The sequence below is a fragment of the Lycorma delicatula genome, chromosome 2, assembly GCF_047948215.1.
Source record: "Lycorma delicatula isolate Av1 chromosome 2, ASM4794821v1, whole genome shotgun sequence".
Classification (NCBI taxonomy): Eukaryota; Metazoa; Arthropoda; class Insecta; order Hemiptera; family Fulgoridae; genus Lycorma; species Lycorma delicatula.
The window spans coordinates 137,953,267-137,971,457 of NC_134456.1; the positions used below are offsets into that span (position 1 = coordinate 137,953,267).

Genomic DNA, 18,191 nt, shown 5'->3' on the forward strand with positions numbered 1-18,191 from the left:
AATATTTTTATTTAGTAACAGTGAATTTGTTTTTGATTTTATTATTTCTCTTATAGATTTATCTATTTAATGTTTAGTATTTATAGTGTCTGTGATATATTGTAAATTATCTCCTACTGAATAGAAACAGAAGAGGCAGTGTATAAATACCATGACTAAGAAATATGTAATGCTATGTTACTTTAAACAATATCTCAATATTTCTTATGACTACTATGACTTTCTTATGACATAAAGCATTTTAATGGAGAAGATGCTTTCGAAGTAACTGCTTTCTATGAAAGTAATGATGTTCATTAAAATTCCGTACCTATTGTGAAAAAAATGAAAGTGTTATATATGATGCTTACTATCTTCTGTACTAAAGAAAACTTGCATAATGTGCATAACAAAGAATGTACAGGAAATCATTCTACATCTCCCTTTCCTTACAATCATAACATAAGATGTTTGTTATACATGAATATGACTCTCTGATTGTAATGAGTGACATGTTTTGAATAATATCCCCACACTGGCTCATCAAAAATTCTTTAAAAATTGTTCAAAAAGGTTCTATATAGGGAGAGATTGATGGCTTAAATCTTGCACAATATTAAAAAATTGGAAAAGATAGATATTCTATGAACACTATACAACAGGCCAATGTTTAATTTTTAACCTTTTGTGTTCATAGAAAATTTACTTTTCATACAATAAAGTACTAAATTATTTAAAATTCCAAAGTTTTAAGTTGATCTATTTTAGGGGAGGAGAATATTCATCATATTTCTAAATAGTTTTTATCGCTTATATCAAAAACTCATGGGATATACATATCCCAAATATGGCCTGATATTTAATCCCATCAGACTAGGAGCATCATGGTCCTATATATTAGTAAACTTAATTTTTTATAGCCTTGTTGAGAAACAATTGCATCAAATCAAGCCAGTTGATTAAAGTAAATAATTACTCCAATAAATAAACTTTTAAGACCCAAAAAACAAGTGGCTTAATGGGACCTATTCTTAAAATATAATTTTTTTGAAATTTTATTTTTAAGATAGAAAATCCAACTGTACCTAGTATTAATGTATCTAATGTTATGAAGTTTTTAAAGAAGGGGAGTCCATGGTATTAGCCTTAAGAATTTTTAACACTTATCTGTTTCCTATTTCCGACCGGATATAGGAACCAGATAAATGTGTTTTTACTGATTTGTCTGACCAGTCCAATAAAAATGCTATTTTCACTGTTATTAATAATAATCTTAGTATATATTATATATATTTCTAGCTGGTAAGGGCAAATGAAGCTTGCCCTTCCCATCTAGCCTGCATCCCAGCTGTGTTCGTTATCCTCATGGTTATATATTGATAAAATTCTGATGATAATACTGATAAAATCTCCAAATGAAAGAACAGAACAGTCCCTTTTATTTGAAAGACGCTGCTATAGGTTCTTATGTTGTTTAGAAAATCTTTGGATTTAGGATGGTCTCTGTTGAACAGTAATTCAAGTATCTTCGGTGTTTCTTGAATTGAAGATAAATGTACCTTTCCTGATGCACAACAAATCCCTTTTGGTTCCACTTTACATTTCTGGGCTTGACAATACAAACACACTTCATGGTGGCAATATGCCGATGATTGGCGTACTTAATTTGTACATTATAGCTAAAGCCAGTTCTATCCTTATGTGACCATGGTAGCTCTATAATGACATCAGTATTAACACGTGATGAATTTAACTCCAACTCGCATTGCAAATTTATTGCAGCTCGAATCTGGTATAATGCTCTCAGTCAACAGCTAACCAAGAATCACAGATTTCAGCTGTTTCAGAGAACCAAGATACTATCAATTCTTTTAGCAGACTTTGAATAATAAGAAAGGTTGTTTCTCTTTTTAGAAGGCTTATTTTTCTAACTTTTGACAATCCAATATCGACAACCAAAATAAACAATCAAAACCCATAAAAGTTCATTAAATGTGCTAATTTAAGTTAATTACATTAATAATAATAGTAATTTAATAACAATCGTGTAATAAAATATTTAAAAGTATATCAATATGAACTCAAAGATCTGTTTCTTTTACTGTAGTAAAAGTATTCATTTTTCTTCTTTAATGAAAATATTTAATATCTTAACCCCCATTAAGAATATCATGATATAATTGGAGATTATGGCCAACCCTCTAAGGTATAATAAATCTGTTAGGTTTTATTAAAATATGACCAATAGTTTTTGTGTGACGAGCATAGGGACGACCCTAGTTATCAATCTTTTTTTTCTTATGAAAGAGTGGGCTTTAACAGCTATGGTCATTAGTGTGGTGAAAATTGGTAGCATATGAAAAGATGCCATGCCTGACCAGAATTTTAGCCCAGGACCTCCACACAAACTGCTGAGATGTAACCAACTCAGCCACGGAGGTCAGCAGATTATAAATATATTGTATATTAATAATATAATATAGAAATTTATTCACAATTTTTATTTTCATATATTTTATTTAATAAAATGATTAACTTCATGGCACTTAATATTGTTTGATTTTTGCATTGTTAAAAGCCGAAAAATAATGATTTATAATTCTTAGAATTGTTATTTAAAAAAAATAAATTTTACTTAATTTTTATTCTATTATTTTCATTTTAAAATTTTGTTGGATACGAGAGACAACTACAAAAGTTTTGTCAGCAATAGTTTGCCAAACTTTTGGATTCAGGCTCCACGGGGAAGCCTGAATAGCCAGCCGATGCTTTCTTGGTATCTGCTGTTAGTGTTAGTTAGTGTTGGTACCAGAGGGTACCTTACTGTTGTAGCTTCAGTATTTTAAATGTCTTTCTTACAGAAATGAAGAAGTTATACAACAGGAATTTTCTTGTTTAACATACATTTTAATACCATAGTCTGATAACTACTACGTACAAACTGTATCAAAAGTTAAACCTTAAACACAGGGAGAAATAGAAATCTTCACTGGAATAAAAAAAACATTTTTTAGTTAAAAAAATACACTTTTTTACATTCTGTTACTATTGTAAAAAACAGAATGAACAGTATTAAAATTGGTCAAATATAATAACCCTTCCTAAATTGATTATTTTGCAGTTTTTTAAAGTCTCTTGAGTTCTAAAAAGAATTATAAAATCATAGTACAAAATGTGTAATATATACAGGTATACAAATTTATGGGTTTTGGTAACTACATTTTTTATTCTGATTAGTATATAGGTAATACCTTATGTAAATCACATCAGGAATGAAGCTAATTCATTCTAGCCTCCTGTATGCTAACATATTAAAATCATTAATTCTTCTTCTGCCTTTAATTTTTCAACTTTGGCACTATAAGGGAAACTTGGAAATACCAAATCTTCAGCTTGGTGTGGTATACCAACTGATAACAATCTTTCCAGATCACAGATAGCTTTGACTTATTTGACACTTTTAACTGTATGCTGCTTTGTTTATCCTTTTGAATTTTTTGCTTTTTATTTTTTTAGACCATTTATTAGGAAAGTATAAATTTCCTGGTGAACGTATTCTTTAACTTTGTTTTCCATTTTCATGGTAATGTAATATTATTCTATTAATTTTTATATCACACATTGGCAGTAAAATGCTATATTCTATTAACTTTTTCTTTTTTTAGGGTGCTCCAGTAAGCTTAAGTAAGAGCTTGTTAGAACAAGAACGCTACATATCAAATCCACAATATATACCATGTGCACTACAGTCTCTTCCCATGCTTAACAGAGATTCACTAACTTTTTTACATGATATCGGGCAAGGATGTTTTGGTAAAGTTTATAAAGGTAAAATATAGTATTTTATTTACTATTTAATTCAGTAAACATTTAGTTATTTAATATACTAATACATATGCAGCAAGTTAAAAAAATACAAATTTTTTGTAATAGCATGCCAACTGGTGTACAGAGTGTATTCCAGTAAGTGGCAACTTTGAAAGCACAACAGCATCTGACACATCACACTATCAGTGTTTGGTTTTGAACAGTGAAGTAAACACATGAACTAACTTGTTGGATTTTTATTAAAGTGGAAATTAAACTCAAATTTTGTAAAATTTTCACAGAGACATTTAAAATACTTCAGTAAATACTTTGGGAATGTTTAATGAGCAGTTTGTTGTGCTAGCAATGATTCCAACATTTTAAAGTGTGCAGAATTTATCATCTAATTAAGATCTGCATGACCTGTGTGACCTTCAATGTCAACAAATTATTATAAGTTCATGAAAATCATCACATAACTGTGAGAGATAACTGAGGAAGTGAGCATCAGCATAAGATCATGGGCAATTTTAAAGGAAAAAATTTAATCTATTATATTTCTATTGGTCATAATGAGAAATTTTTGGGTGTTTTATTCTCTTAATTTTGTTAAAAATCCAACTGTACTGTTTTAGTTTATCATCATTATAAAATATTTATTATACTTATATATCTGAAGCTTAATTATCTGTTATGAGACCATCAAAAATTCAAAACGAATGTTGAAGAAACTAGAATGTCAGATCACTTTTTGAAACATAACTGTGAATCAAGTAGACACTTAGAAAATAAAAAATATTAATAAATCCATTTTATTAAATATTAATTTATCCTTGAGTTTATATTTACTAATATTCTTAAAAAATAACAATATTAATCTTTAACTAATCAAACAACACAACTGTTTTCGTGTAATTTAAAACAACACTTGATCTTATATGAAAAAGGGCCTACTATTCTCCATTGACATTTTTAATAAATTACTGAACCATTTAAAAGATCTTCCCAAAGATCTTTTAAATTTATTTAGAATACAGTTATCTTGAATTTTTTGCATACCCATTTAAAAGAATATGTAAATATGTCTTCAAATAATTTTCATTAACCCCTTCTGAATTGTTTATTATTTTAATTTTCATACATTTACCTTAACATTATTTTATATTTTTAATTATTAATATGGTTTTTCATTACATCTATTTTTTTTATTTTATAATTATTTGTGTTTTTTTAAGATATGATTTAATCAATGTGTCACCCTAGTTTCCCTTGATCTATCCATGCAAATCCTAGGGCAGTTACTTTTTTATATCCATAGAGTTGCATATCTACCTATTCCTGGTGTCATCTATGCACGAGGCATATTTTTAAAGTAAGTACCATTTTGAAATAAAAAAAAAAACTAATACACAATTCTTAACAATTTTATTTTTATGTGAAAGCATGTACTTTAATCTACTTTTCTACATAATTGCCACCAATATTAAGGTACTTGTATCGTGCAACCAACTTTTGAACACCATCGTCATAGAAGTCTGCTGCCTGACTTAATACCGCTGCAACACAGTCACAATTTTCAATAATTTAAGCGTTCAGTCACAATTTCATAGACAACACTTCTTGAAACTTGAGGAAACTCTTCAGATAATGAAGAAATCGTAAAGCGTCTGTTCTCTCTCACTTTTTCATCAACTTTCTGGCCAAGTCTTAGTAATGACAGAAGGTCGTCCATTCCGTTCCTCATCATGAACATTCTGGCGGTCGTTTAAAACGTGTAACCGATTTTCGTACCATTCCATCACTCATAATGTTTTCTCCATACACTTCACTAATCTGACAATGAATTTCCGCCACTTTTACGCCTTTAGCACTAAGAAAACGAATCACACCACGTATTTCACAGTCGGCAGGAATCTAGGTCAGCGGAGGCATTTTAAATACTCACAAACATAAACACAGTCGAATATTTCCGTAATGGCATCTGTGGCTTGCCAACAGATGTGGGTACGCAGTGCGCATATGTGGAATGCTGACTGCAGCATAGCAAAAGCGGAATTTCAAAACGGTACTTACTTTAAAAACATACCTCATAATATATTAATATGTATCAACCACAGTAAAAAAAATTATTTATTTAAATGCTTTTTGGGTTTATATATTTTTTTTAAATTACAGTTGCAGACTATTTGAATTACTCTCTGATATACTTTAATAATCCCCGTAGAAAGTGATGAATTATTTTTTTTCATTTATATCTCCTAATCGTCATTATGTCTGTGATGCATGTGAAGTAAGTAGGTGCAAATATGCTATTCATGCCAGCCTCTGTGGCGCAAGTGGTAGCATCTCGGCCTTTGATCCAGAGGTCCGAATCCTGGTCGGGCATGGCATTTTCACACACGCTACAAATCATTCATCTCATCCTCTGAAGCAATACCTTAATGGTGGTCCCGGATGTTAAACAAAAAAAAAAAATGGTGTGCTGGTCATAGTTAATTTTTTTTAAATTACAGATGATTTTTCAGTTAATCCTTTTGGAGTGTAGAGTAAGTCCCCCTCCCCCCCACAATATTGCCGCATTTAGGCCAATTTACTGTGGTGATATGGAACAGCAGTGTATTAAGCTTATGTAGCTTATTAAATAAAAAAAACCTTAAACATTTACTTTAAAAATACTGTTAACAATAATTTGTTTACCTTTTCCAAAGGTAAATAAATGTTGTAATTACACATCAGCAGCAAGGTAATTCAGTAAAAGTAATTAAATGTTAAGGAAAGGTTTATTGTTTATGTAAACTGTGCATTTTATTTTATAGATGTAATACGTAAATTTTTATCTAATTCATTTTACATATTGTATATTATTAATTTGGAATGTTTCAGGTGAACTTAGATTAGAAGGATTTGATGCTCAAATTGTCGCTATAAAAGTTTTAAAAGAGTCTGCTACTAAGGAAGCTGAAGATGATTTTATGCGAGAAGTTGAAATTATGAGCACTTTTCGACACACAAACATTTTAACTTTGATTGGAGTGGTACCAAGAGGTAAGCAATGTTTTTTTAAGTTATTTCATATTATAAGTTTGTTTAAAGGTAAATACATGTGAGCAGGTCATGGTGTAGTTTGGGATGCAGATGGTGGTGTAGTTTGCAATGGAAGTTGGCATAACAAATTAAGAAGGTAATAAACGTTGGTTCAGTTATACTCAATGAGGCATTAGGAATGTTGGTAGTATTTTAGTCATGATATGTGACACTATGATGTTAGTGACAAGATGTTGCTATGATGTGACTAAGATGATTGATTTTATGAACATCCAATTAACAGAAATAGGCAAGAACAGGATGAATATCATCATCTTTTCATGGAGTCAAACCCAATCCAAATTCAAAACTTGAGATTGATGCCAGAAATGTTTTCATACAACTTTGATTCTCTCAAACCAGAGTTAAATACAGAAAAATTTGCGCTGTAATGTCATTAACATACCAGAAATGATTTTTCTGAAAAAAGTCTGAAGGAAGAAATAACCTTCTACAAACCAATCCTAGTGCTGAGTTTAGGTGAAGAGATGATGTAAGATCAAACTAGGTTGACATTCAAAGTGATCATGCTAAGCCTTAATGTGAACCATGAGCTGCACCTACACCATGACTTGTTCACCAAATACTTACTTATAAGTTATTATCACGATGATTTACAAAGTGATTAACTGCGGCGACCAGCACCAAAAATTTCATCACCACTGCACCTACTCACCATGTCATACAACTCTTTTTGTATTTAAAACCTCCTTTTTTCAAAATACTTCTAGGCTTAAGTGATATTTATATCTATCTACAGAGTGCTAATACAACATGTTGATGTTAATTATAGTATAATCATATGATGATAGTAGTTAACTAACGGTACTGTTAGTTGGCATAGCTAAGACCTATTGTCTTACTATTGTAGACCCATGTCACTGACTATTGTCAGTGCAGAAATTATATGAACTCTAATTTGAACCTAATAAAAAATAAATTGTCAACTAAATTTTGAAACAAGTTATATAAAAATTTAAATAATTTTATTCTGTGTTTGATGATGACTTTTTATTTTTTACTAACTTTTAAGATATGTTTTTGCTGTAAGAACAGAAAAAGACATCAATTTTTTACTCTTCTGTTTGCATCAGCTTGACTTTGTTCGCTTGCCATTAAAGAACTACTGAACCAATCATGTTCAATTTTTTACACAAAATAGTCCATTCTATTGATTTATAATCTCCTTAAACTTCAGATCTATATTTGTAACCATTTATGGGCTGTTATTCAATTTTTAAAACCATTTTCTCTTCATAACTTGCAATATAAAAGCAAAAAATCAAGACTTTGTGCCTTATTTTAATTGATGAATATCAAATTTTATAAAAATTATTAAAAAATGAAATATAAACATATCAACAGTATAAAATTATGTTAGTATATAATCATTACATTTATTGTACTATTCAGTTGTTAGACAATAATTTATTGTGCTTTGATGTTGATCAAAGCAATAAGTAATTATTTCACTGGTTAAAAATTCAATAACTGGACATTGTTTTAATTTTGTTAAAATAACATGATTATCATCTCTATTTTAATGTTAGCGTAAACAAACTAAGCATTCACATGTTTACAAGGGGATGATTATAGTAGTTGGGTGGTGCTGATGCTCACGTCATTTCAATTATCTTTGATAAATTGGACATGTGCATTTCTTTTCAGCACATCCTTACAGATAACAAATGATAACCATAGTAATTCTGAATATTTAAACTAACAATAACGTAGATATTAAAATTTAGATGTTCAAAAAATTTATCAGTTTTTTTTATATTTACAGGAACAACATAAAAATTCATTTATGCATTAAATTTAATGTAAAATGTATGAAATAGCAATAATTTTTTTAATTTATTATTTTTTTAAGATGGAAACAAGAATCCATGTATGGTATTTGAATTTATGCCGTATGGTGATTTAGCTGAAGTACTACGTGGCAATAGCAGACATTTCAGCAAGCCATCATTTAATGTACCACGACTTACCAAGGTAAAATATTTATTAATGAATAAATATGTGCAGTAGGTTTACTAATCGTTCATTTCAATGATATTCATATTTTATCATCGTAGACAGTTTTCATTCATAGTTAATATTTTAAATAATAATAAATTGTGATATTTAAAAGTTATGAATTGGAAATGATAAACTGTTTTTTTATGATGACATTGTATTCTTTTTTACTTTATGAGTTTTTTTACTTGTATTTAGGTGCATACACAAGTATGAGTAAATTTGCGTGTTATTTACCAACAGTATTGGGTTGGATTACCTTGTCAAAGTAAAACATGTTTCTTACAAATATTAAATAATGATTTACTTCATGTTAAACATATCTATAAGTTAGTATTCCATGTTACTTTCATTCAGAACAATTATCACTGTTTATTTCTTTACTGGCATCCATATTTTCCTATTTATTTTTAAAAACTGGCATCTCAACAGATTACTATTTAGGAGGAAGATTACTTTACATATTGCAGCAAACTAATGATTACAATTGTGTATTGTATCTCAAGTTGTATCATACAAATTTCAAAATCGTGTAACAGACTTTTAACAAGGTGTTTAATTACTTCTAATTATAGACTACCCACCACACTACCCTAATCAGAACTCCATAATAAGATCATAACATTTTTAAATATGTGACTTCTTTTAGGCAATAAATAAGGAAATTTGTAATAAAAGAAATAAAAAACTGTTTTTTACCCTGGTCCTTTTAGTTTAGGTCCTAATGACACCTTAAAATAGAAACCAAAAGTGTGTATATGTCAAAAAGTAAACAGTCAATATGTCAATAGTGATGTGTAATTATTTACACACATCACATCAATAAACACATAATGATGTTTTATTTGCACATCATTTAATTATTTGGTTAATTAAAGTAATTATTTCACTGCTTAAAAATTCAATAACTGGACATCGTTTTAATTTTGTTAATATAACATGATTATCACCTCTATTTTAATGTTAGAGTAAACAAACTAAGCATTCACGTGTTTACAAGGGGATGATTATACTAGTTAAGTGGTACTAATGCTCACATCATTTCAATTATCTTTGATAAATTGGAAATTTGCATTTCTTTTCATCATTTCCTTACAGATAACAAATGATAACCACAGTAATTCTTAACATTTAAACTAAAAATAACATAGATATTAAAATTTAGATGTTCAAAAAATTTGTCTATGAATTATGAATATTATTGAAATAATTAATTTAATTAAATTTTAAGAAATACCTATACTGATTTACAGTACAGAAAATGAATTTAATTTTCCTTGTTTCAGGAAGGTCTAATATCAGCTGCATTACAGATAGCAGCAGGAATGTGTTATTTGGCCAGTCAACGATTTGTACACAGAGATTTAGCTTGCCGTAATTGTCTTGTTGGAGAGAATTTATCAGTTAAAATAGCAGATTTTGGAATGAGTCGTGATATTTACACATGTGATTATTACAAGGTAAAAGTCATAATATTTTATTTTAGAATGTCTAAAATATCTTTTGTAAATTATAAATATTGATGAAACAGTAAAATATTGATTATCTAAGTTCATAAAGACATGAGAGTATATTCAACAACAAAAATCTTGTATTTAAAGGAGTTCAACCAAATTTCCAGCAAAATTGTGTTCGTTTCTGTTTTCCAGTCATCAAAAGTTACTTAATATACCCTTGACTAAATTTTTTGTTGTTTCCTCTTAAATGAATCCCATATTATTTTTAAAAACTTATAGCTTCTAGGTTTCTTTTTTATACATTCAATGATCTTTTTTTTTTTATTCAATTAGAAATGAAAATTAACATTTAAAAATTAATAGCATGCTAAGAACTGAAAAATATAGCATAATTGACATTAAACGTGAAGTCTTTACTATTATCCTTACATTGGTCAAAAAACAACTTTTTTTGTGTAGCATCAATAAATTTATCTAATTCTAATGATTTTAACCCACCGGGTTAGTCTAGTGGTGAACGCATCTTCACGAATCAGCTGATTTCAAAGTCGAGAGTTCTAATGTTCAAATCCTAGCAAAGACCTAGCAAAGTTACTTTTATATGGATTTGAATACTAGATCGTGGATACCGGTGATCTTTGGTGGTTGGGTTTCAATTAACCATACATCTCAGAAATGGTTGATCTGAGACTGTACAAGACTCATTTATCCTCTGAAGTAATCTGATGGTGGTTCTGGAGGCTAAACAGAAAAAGAAAATTCTCCCCACTGACTTAAATTCAAAAGAAATTGCAAAAAAACTGTAATAAGTACAGTTTTTTGTTATGAAAAATATTACAAAAATATGAAACAAATATTATTATTTTTTACACTCCTACATATGATCCTCATTCATCCTATGAAGTATTATCTGAACGGTAATTACCAGAGACTAAACAGGAAAAAGAAAAGAAAGACCTGATACTGAGGTCACTGGGACCTAGCAATTATAGGTGACTACTGTTTATAGTCTTCTATAATAATAGTCTTCTATAACAATTTTTTCTTATTTATCATAAAGTAACATTTTATTCAACTACATAAGCATATGTTAGGTTATATAAAAAGGAAATAACAACAAATAATGTTAACTTATCCTAAATATGATAACATCTTATTTTTCCTTCTAAGTGGAGTCAAATTTTTATTTTACAAACAAGCAGTAGTCACCTATAATTGCTAGGTCCCAGTGACCTCAGTATCAGGTCTTTCTTTTCTTTTTCCTGTCTAGTCTCTGGTAATTACCGTTCAGATAATACTTCAGAGGATGAATGAAGATCATATGTAGGAGTGTAAATGAAATGTAGTATTGTACAGTCTCAGTTCGACCATTCCTGAGATGTGAGGTTAATTGAAACCCAACCACCAAAGAACACCGGTATCCACGATCTAGTATTCAAATTCGTGTAAAAATAACTGACTTAACTAGGACTTGAACTCTCAACTTGCAAATCAGCTGATTTGGGAAGACGCGTTCACCACTGCACCAATCCGATGGGTTCAGAATCAGGTCTACATGGACCTAACATCCCAGTGGAATCTCTCTCCTTATACATCCTTAACTTTACTAAAATTTCCTGGAAAGAAATTGATATGGTAATGTAGAAAATATATTTTTAACAACATTCTGCATCCTACAGCTAGATAGTTCTTAAGAAGCTCTTGTACTAGGGTTCTGTAGTTTTGTTCTTATTTTGTTGCCTAAAAATGCATTCTTTTGAATCAAGTTTCCTTAAAAAGCAGTGTTACAAATAATTTTTCTTATATCAGGCCCAATAAATACATTTTCTTCAAGTTTCATTTAACTCAATTGTGGAAAAAGGTCTCATAAATGTGTGAAGCCTTCATCTTCTTTATCCATGCCTTTACAGAATTTTTCATTGGCCTTCTTGGGTTCAACAAGATGGTATACAAAACAGCCTAGTTCAAAAGAAGTTCCTTTGCCAGAAGTTTTTTTTTAGCAAAATGCTGTTGTGTTACTTTTCTATCCCATAAACACAAAACAGTAAAATTTGGGAACCCATTAAGAAAGCCCATTAATGGGCTATGATCTTAAAATTCCACAAACTTGCTGATTAAACTGTATCTAATTACATTAAGAATGTCAATCATGTTTTCAGTGATGTTTTCACTGAAAGTGAATAAACAAGCATTAAGATAGCTTCTTTTTTCCATTATGGAGGGTAACTGGCTCTATTTAAATAAATCAATAAAAAGGCTGTAGATGCTTAAGACTGTTACGGCTGTAGGTTCTATAGATATATCATCTATCCTACTTTAGTCATTAATTTATCAATGATAAAACATATACAAAATAAACCCTCCATTTTATAAAACACTGAGAGAACAACATTTATTTTTCTGAAGGAAAGTAATATTTATTTCATCTGCCAACAGATTCCATTCTTAAGATCTACAGCTGAGAAGTTCAGTTTTGAAATATCTACCAAATTGTTTAATTCATTTTGATGGATATAGAGAAATTCAATTTATATCTGAGGACTGTAAACAGGATCATAAGTGTTTTCAGAAAAACCTACATTTTTATCAGTTTAGTTTTTTATCTCTGACACTAAGCTCTGTTATTAAGCTCTGAAATGTAAATATCATTCAATGGTGTAGTCTGTATCAGTAAGTCACATCAGTCTCCATGATGTACCTGTAGATACATTCAGATAATCAATTTTATGTTTTTGTTTTCCCTGAATATCCTATATTTGTAAAACACACAGTAACAATTGTGAAAATGTTTGTTAGGTTCACACCTTATCATAGAGACAATAAATGACATAGAGCTTCTACAGTTGTCTTTTATTCACTGAACCAGTCATATTACAGCTTACAGCAAACATGAAAAGCTCAGTTTTTTACCTTCATCTCCCATTTTATGACCAAAATACAAGAAATACATTTTTTCAGTTCTTTTGATATAAATCAATTTGATACCTTCCTTAATGGAAAACATAAACAAACATAAAACTTTGTGGTGAATTTTTTCAAAATCTTGCATGAAAACTTGGCATTTTGACAAGAAAGTATCCTTACAAAAAACACAAACATCTAAACAAGCCTTTAATCTACTGCCATCTAACCATCTAAGGCTGCCTTCCTACTGGGAGTAAACATAGTTAAAAGCAACATTCTACAACTGGCCCACCAGGCTGGTCTAGAGGTTAACTTGTCAACACAAATTAGCTGATTTCAAAGTCAAGAGTTCTAAGATTCAAATCCTAGTAAAGGCAGTTACTTTTATATGGATTTGAAAACTAGATCGTGGATATCGTGTTCTTTGGTAGTTGGGTTTTAATTAATCACACATTTCAGGAATGATCAACCTAAGACTGTACAGTACTGAATGTAAATGAAGTGTAGTTCATTATATTCATACATATAATCCTCATTCATCCTCTGAAGTAATATCTTACGGTGGATTCAGAAGCTAAACAGAAAAAAAAATAAAAAACATTGTACTGCTAACTTGTAGAATTTCCAACAGCAACAGTGAAAATATTAAATTACACTAGAGGAATATTAATAATGATAATGGATGGCAAGCAACTTTCTTTGCTGGATTGTTCAAAGAACCCTATTTCCTACCAGGGGTCACACAGAAAGCCAAAATAGTAGCTTTTGGCTACTATTTTGTGAATATTGTCCTAAGGAGGACAATATTCACAAAATTAAAACACTACCACAGTTTGGTGATTACTTCTAACTTCTGCCCGTAAATTTTGTGAACTTATTGTAAGCTTTATGTCTTCATTTATTTATTATCTGATAGTCTGCACTTCATTCATTCTCTTCTATATACAACAGCAATCTCTCACTCCATTTTGCTGATCTATCTTCCATTTCTTTAAAAAATAGAAATATAACTTCAGCCTTACAACCAACTATAATCAGCAACAATTCAATAACTGCTCTTCTGCCACCTTATGTGCTCATGCACTTGTTAGTGTCACTGAATTACATTTTAATTAATAGTATCTGATGACTAGCTGAATTTTTTATTTTGATATTCTAAACACATCTAATAGTATCTGATGACTAGCTTAATTTTTTATTTTGATATTCTAAACACATTTTTATTTATTAACAGGTTGGCGAATCAAAATTATTACCAGTAAGATGGATGTCACCAGAAAGTGTAGTGTATGGTCGATTCACATTAGAATCTGATGTGTGGTCGTATGGAGTTGTTTTATGGGAAATTTTCAGCTTAGGAAAACAACCTTATTTTGGTCACTCCAATGAAGAGGTATGTTTCTTAATTATATTATTATTCTATACATTAAAATTCTATCCCATAAAAAACAAAGAATAAAAAGCACATATATATATATATGCTTTTAGGTAACCTTTTTTCTTTTGTTTTTTTTACTCATTGGAGGAGGGGAAACCTCTCCCCTACACCACCCATCCACACAGGTGATAGTTTTGGACTTTCATCAACTAAAACCCTCCCTCATCAGCACTGGATGACTAGTCCTACCGTAGACTTAAGTCTCTGGTGAGTATTGCATTATCATTCTTACAGAAAGGGACTACGGGGAACTCCATCAAGTTCCACAGCCATCATCGAATGATGTGCATCTATGACAGATGCAGTGGATGCCACCTACTACACCTGAAGGCTGTCCATTCATTTTACTCCTCTGTCTCCTTTCTCACTGATAATGCATCTCATCATATCAGTGTCTGCATACCACTTGTCATAAGGGAGAGAGAAGGAAGAGTTATTTATTTATTTTTTTGTTTACAATAATCAGGTTACTGTGATTAGGATAAAACAGAGCAAGTCCATAATAAAACGTAACTGCAGATTCTTGCTCAGGATCGAAAAACACTTGGAATCAACACCCCACATAGTAAATTCCAGGGGTGGCATGCAGGGGGTGGGGGAGTGGGTAGGTAATTTGTATGAGTCCAAAATTGTGATCAGACATTTTTTGGGTTTTTTGGGCAAGGGTTCAAACAGTCGGGAATCATGTGAAACATCTAGAAACAAAAGGATTTGGAGGTATGTTATGGGGGTTTTTGGGTTGGGGTCAGAAGACAGAGGAGGTCCAGATCAGTGGAGATCCAGGAGGATTTGGATCTAGAAGGAACGAATAGCTAGAAAAATGTAAAAAAGGAATCCCCCTTGTAATTGAGATGGCTAGGACTTAGAATAATTTCGCCTCAAATGAGAAAAATATTCAAAGTCCTTGTTTACTACAACTAAATGATGTCACACACTTGTACTGTCTTGTCTTTCAACTTAGAATAATTTTAACTAATTACTAGGTTAAATATGACCAATTTCTTATATTACAGTGTAGGAAAAAACAAAAAATCTAAATAACTAAATAACTAGTCAGTCGTCCAAAACTCACCAAATTACATGTCCATATTCATTAATCGTAAACCAACAAAATCCTATGCAAACAACCTTAAAAATCACCAAAAAAACCAATCCAAAACATCAAAAACAGCGGAGCAAAACTATACACGTCTGTTCACTTGTGCAATCCCAACTCGATTCAACCAAGTTGTATACTACTTTACATAATCAACGCTTGTCATAAAGAGCAGCAAACATTTCCTAATGAATGTCCTTTTCAGGAAGTCCTTTTACCTACAGAGAATTGTAGGAAAAGATGCCATTCTTCTGTTCTAGACTTCTAATATGAAAGATGAACCATTTTTAAACTAAACATGATACTGCTCACTGAATATCATCAAGCTGAATTATGTTATCAAATAATGATTCCTTTAAAACTACTCACTACTATTTACACAAACCCTACATTAGTTTGTGATATATTAAGTGAATATCCTTGAAGGAAAAACTGATGCATCTTGAACAGAAGCTTTTGAGAAAACATTTTGGGGCATTGACTAAGAGAGAAAGGACAGATGAACAGTGTGTAAAACAGAAGTCTGGAGAGTAAAGTAATGAAATAACTTCAATTCAAACAGTCAGTGCATAGACGTAGTAGGCTAATGATTTGCCTAAAACTTGATGGCAGTACATATATAATTAATAATATTGTTTTTTTTTGCAGGTTCTTAAACTTATACTACAAGGAATTATGCTTGTACCACCAGAAGATTCACCATTTGAAATTTGTGAATTGATGAAATCATGTTGGAAAAGTGAACCGAAAGATAGAATACACTTTTCAGAGATTTATGATCATTTAAAGAAACTTTTAAATCAATCACGACAAGTTACACAACGATCGACATTACCTAGACCACCAGCATTTCCAATTGGATTAACAACACAACGTTCAAAGTCAGCAGAAGATATACTTGATTCAGATAACTATTTACAACCACAAGGAGGAACACGTGAATATTTACAGCCTTTACCAGATTGAGATTGAGATTCTTTTTATTGTATATGTTTTTTTTAATGTATATATATATATAAAATATTTACTGTTATTATGGTCTATTTAAATCTCAAGATCTTCCTTTGTATATCTAAAATTGTACTTTGATTTCAAAGAAATATATTTATAAATATACTTTTCTAAATGTTAATTGTAAAAATTGATATTATTGTTTAAACTCATAGATTTATACTTATTTATTTATTAAATAATGATTATATAATAAATGTAATATGTTATATACACTATACCTATGTATATAAACACATAGAACTCAGCAAGTTTAACATGGCTATATGCAGTTCACAAATTACTTCAATTTGTTGTATATATACAAAAATGTTGAATGGGTGAGTAAGCATAAACACTGGCTTACTACTTTAACTACAAGATATTAGAGCTTGTAGTTGTTATTTGATATTTATATTAAAATACATGATGTTTTATATATATACCTGATCTGTATACAATCATGTGTTCTTAGTTATTTATTTTATAATAGTCTTTATAATAAAATAGTCTATTTAAAATAAAATATTCGTTTTATAATAAAATAGTTGTTGATCTTCATCAACAGTGATCAAAGTGAGGTAAAGAAAATCTGTGCAATTATTTTTTAATATTTTAAAAATATTTAATATGCTGTATTATTCTTTATTAGTTCAGTTCAAATACTGTGTTTATAGGTAGTTAGAATCTGTTTATATAATGTAAAAAGTATAAAAAGAATCTGGTCAGAAAAAATATCATCACACTTTAAATTCACTAGTCAAGTACAATTGCATCACATATTTATAGAATAAATTTGTTCTGACATTGTTCTTTGAAGTAAATAATATTTAAATTTTAACTAATAATAAATTAATTATTTTACTGCTGATTTATAATCCTTTATTTTATTTATTGTACAATTAGATAATGATATTTTTAAAATTTATAATAGTAAAAATAAGTAGTAAAAATGCATCACAGTAATTATTATTAAGTTTATTCATTACTATTTTTTTTTTAATCCACTATTTATTTCTAAAATATTTTCTTCAATCATCATCACTTTAATTAGAGTTGTAATTAAATATAAGAGAATCATCTATAGAGCTTTCTATTAAGTATCATCTAAAATTAATAATAAAATATGAATTACTTAGAAAAATTTTTATTTTTATTTTAATCTAAAGTTAAAAATTACAATAAAATGTGGAATACATGATCTGATAAATGGTGGTCTCAGTTTCTATTATAAATTTTAATACTGAGAAGGAAATTCTGAATCATAATTTTTAAATTGCTGTATTTTTCTGCAAACAACAGTTTGAAAATTTTCTTTTAGTGCTTGAATAATTTGACAGTTATCATCATAAACTTATTCCTTCACAAAGCCCCAAAGTTCCTATTTTGTAAGATAACTTGTTCAGAAAATTTCTTT

At 29.7% G+C, this 18,191-nt stretch overlaps 1 protein-coding gene across 1 annotated transcript in view; it reads left to right on the forward strand.

The window, feature by feature from the left end:
• The window catches only part of LOC142319249 (tyrosine-protein kinase transmembrane receptor Ror-like), a 333,167-nt gene extending 315,505 nt beyond the window's left edge, over positions 1-17,662 (forward strand). Inside the window, exons 5-10 of the mRNA XM_075356295.1 lie at positions 3,645-3,807; positions 6,670-6,831; positions 8,744-8,865; positions 10,176-10,349; positions 14,485-14,643; positions 16,433-17,662. Coding sequence (XP_075212410.1) covers positions 3,645-3,807; positions 6,670-6,831; positions 8,744-8,865; positions 10,176-10,349; positions 14,485-14,643; positions 16,433-16,750 — 1,098 coding nt within the window. The 3' untranslated portion in view covers positions 16,751-17,662. The remainder of the gene's footprint in view (positions 1-3,644; positions 3,808-6,669; positions 6,832-8,743; positions 8,866-10,175; positions 10,350-14,484; positions 14,644-16,432) is intronic.
• Positions 17,663-18,191: the final 529 nt, after the last annotated feature.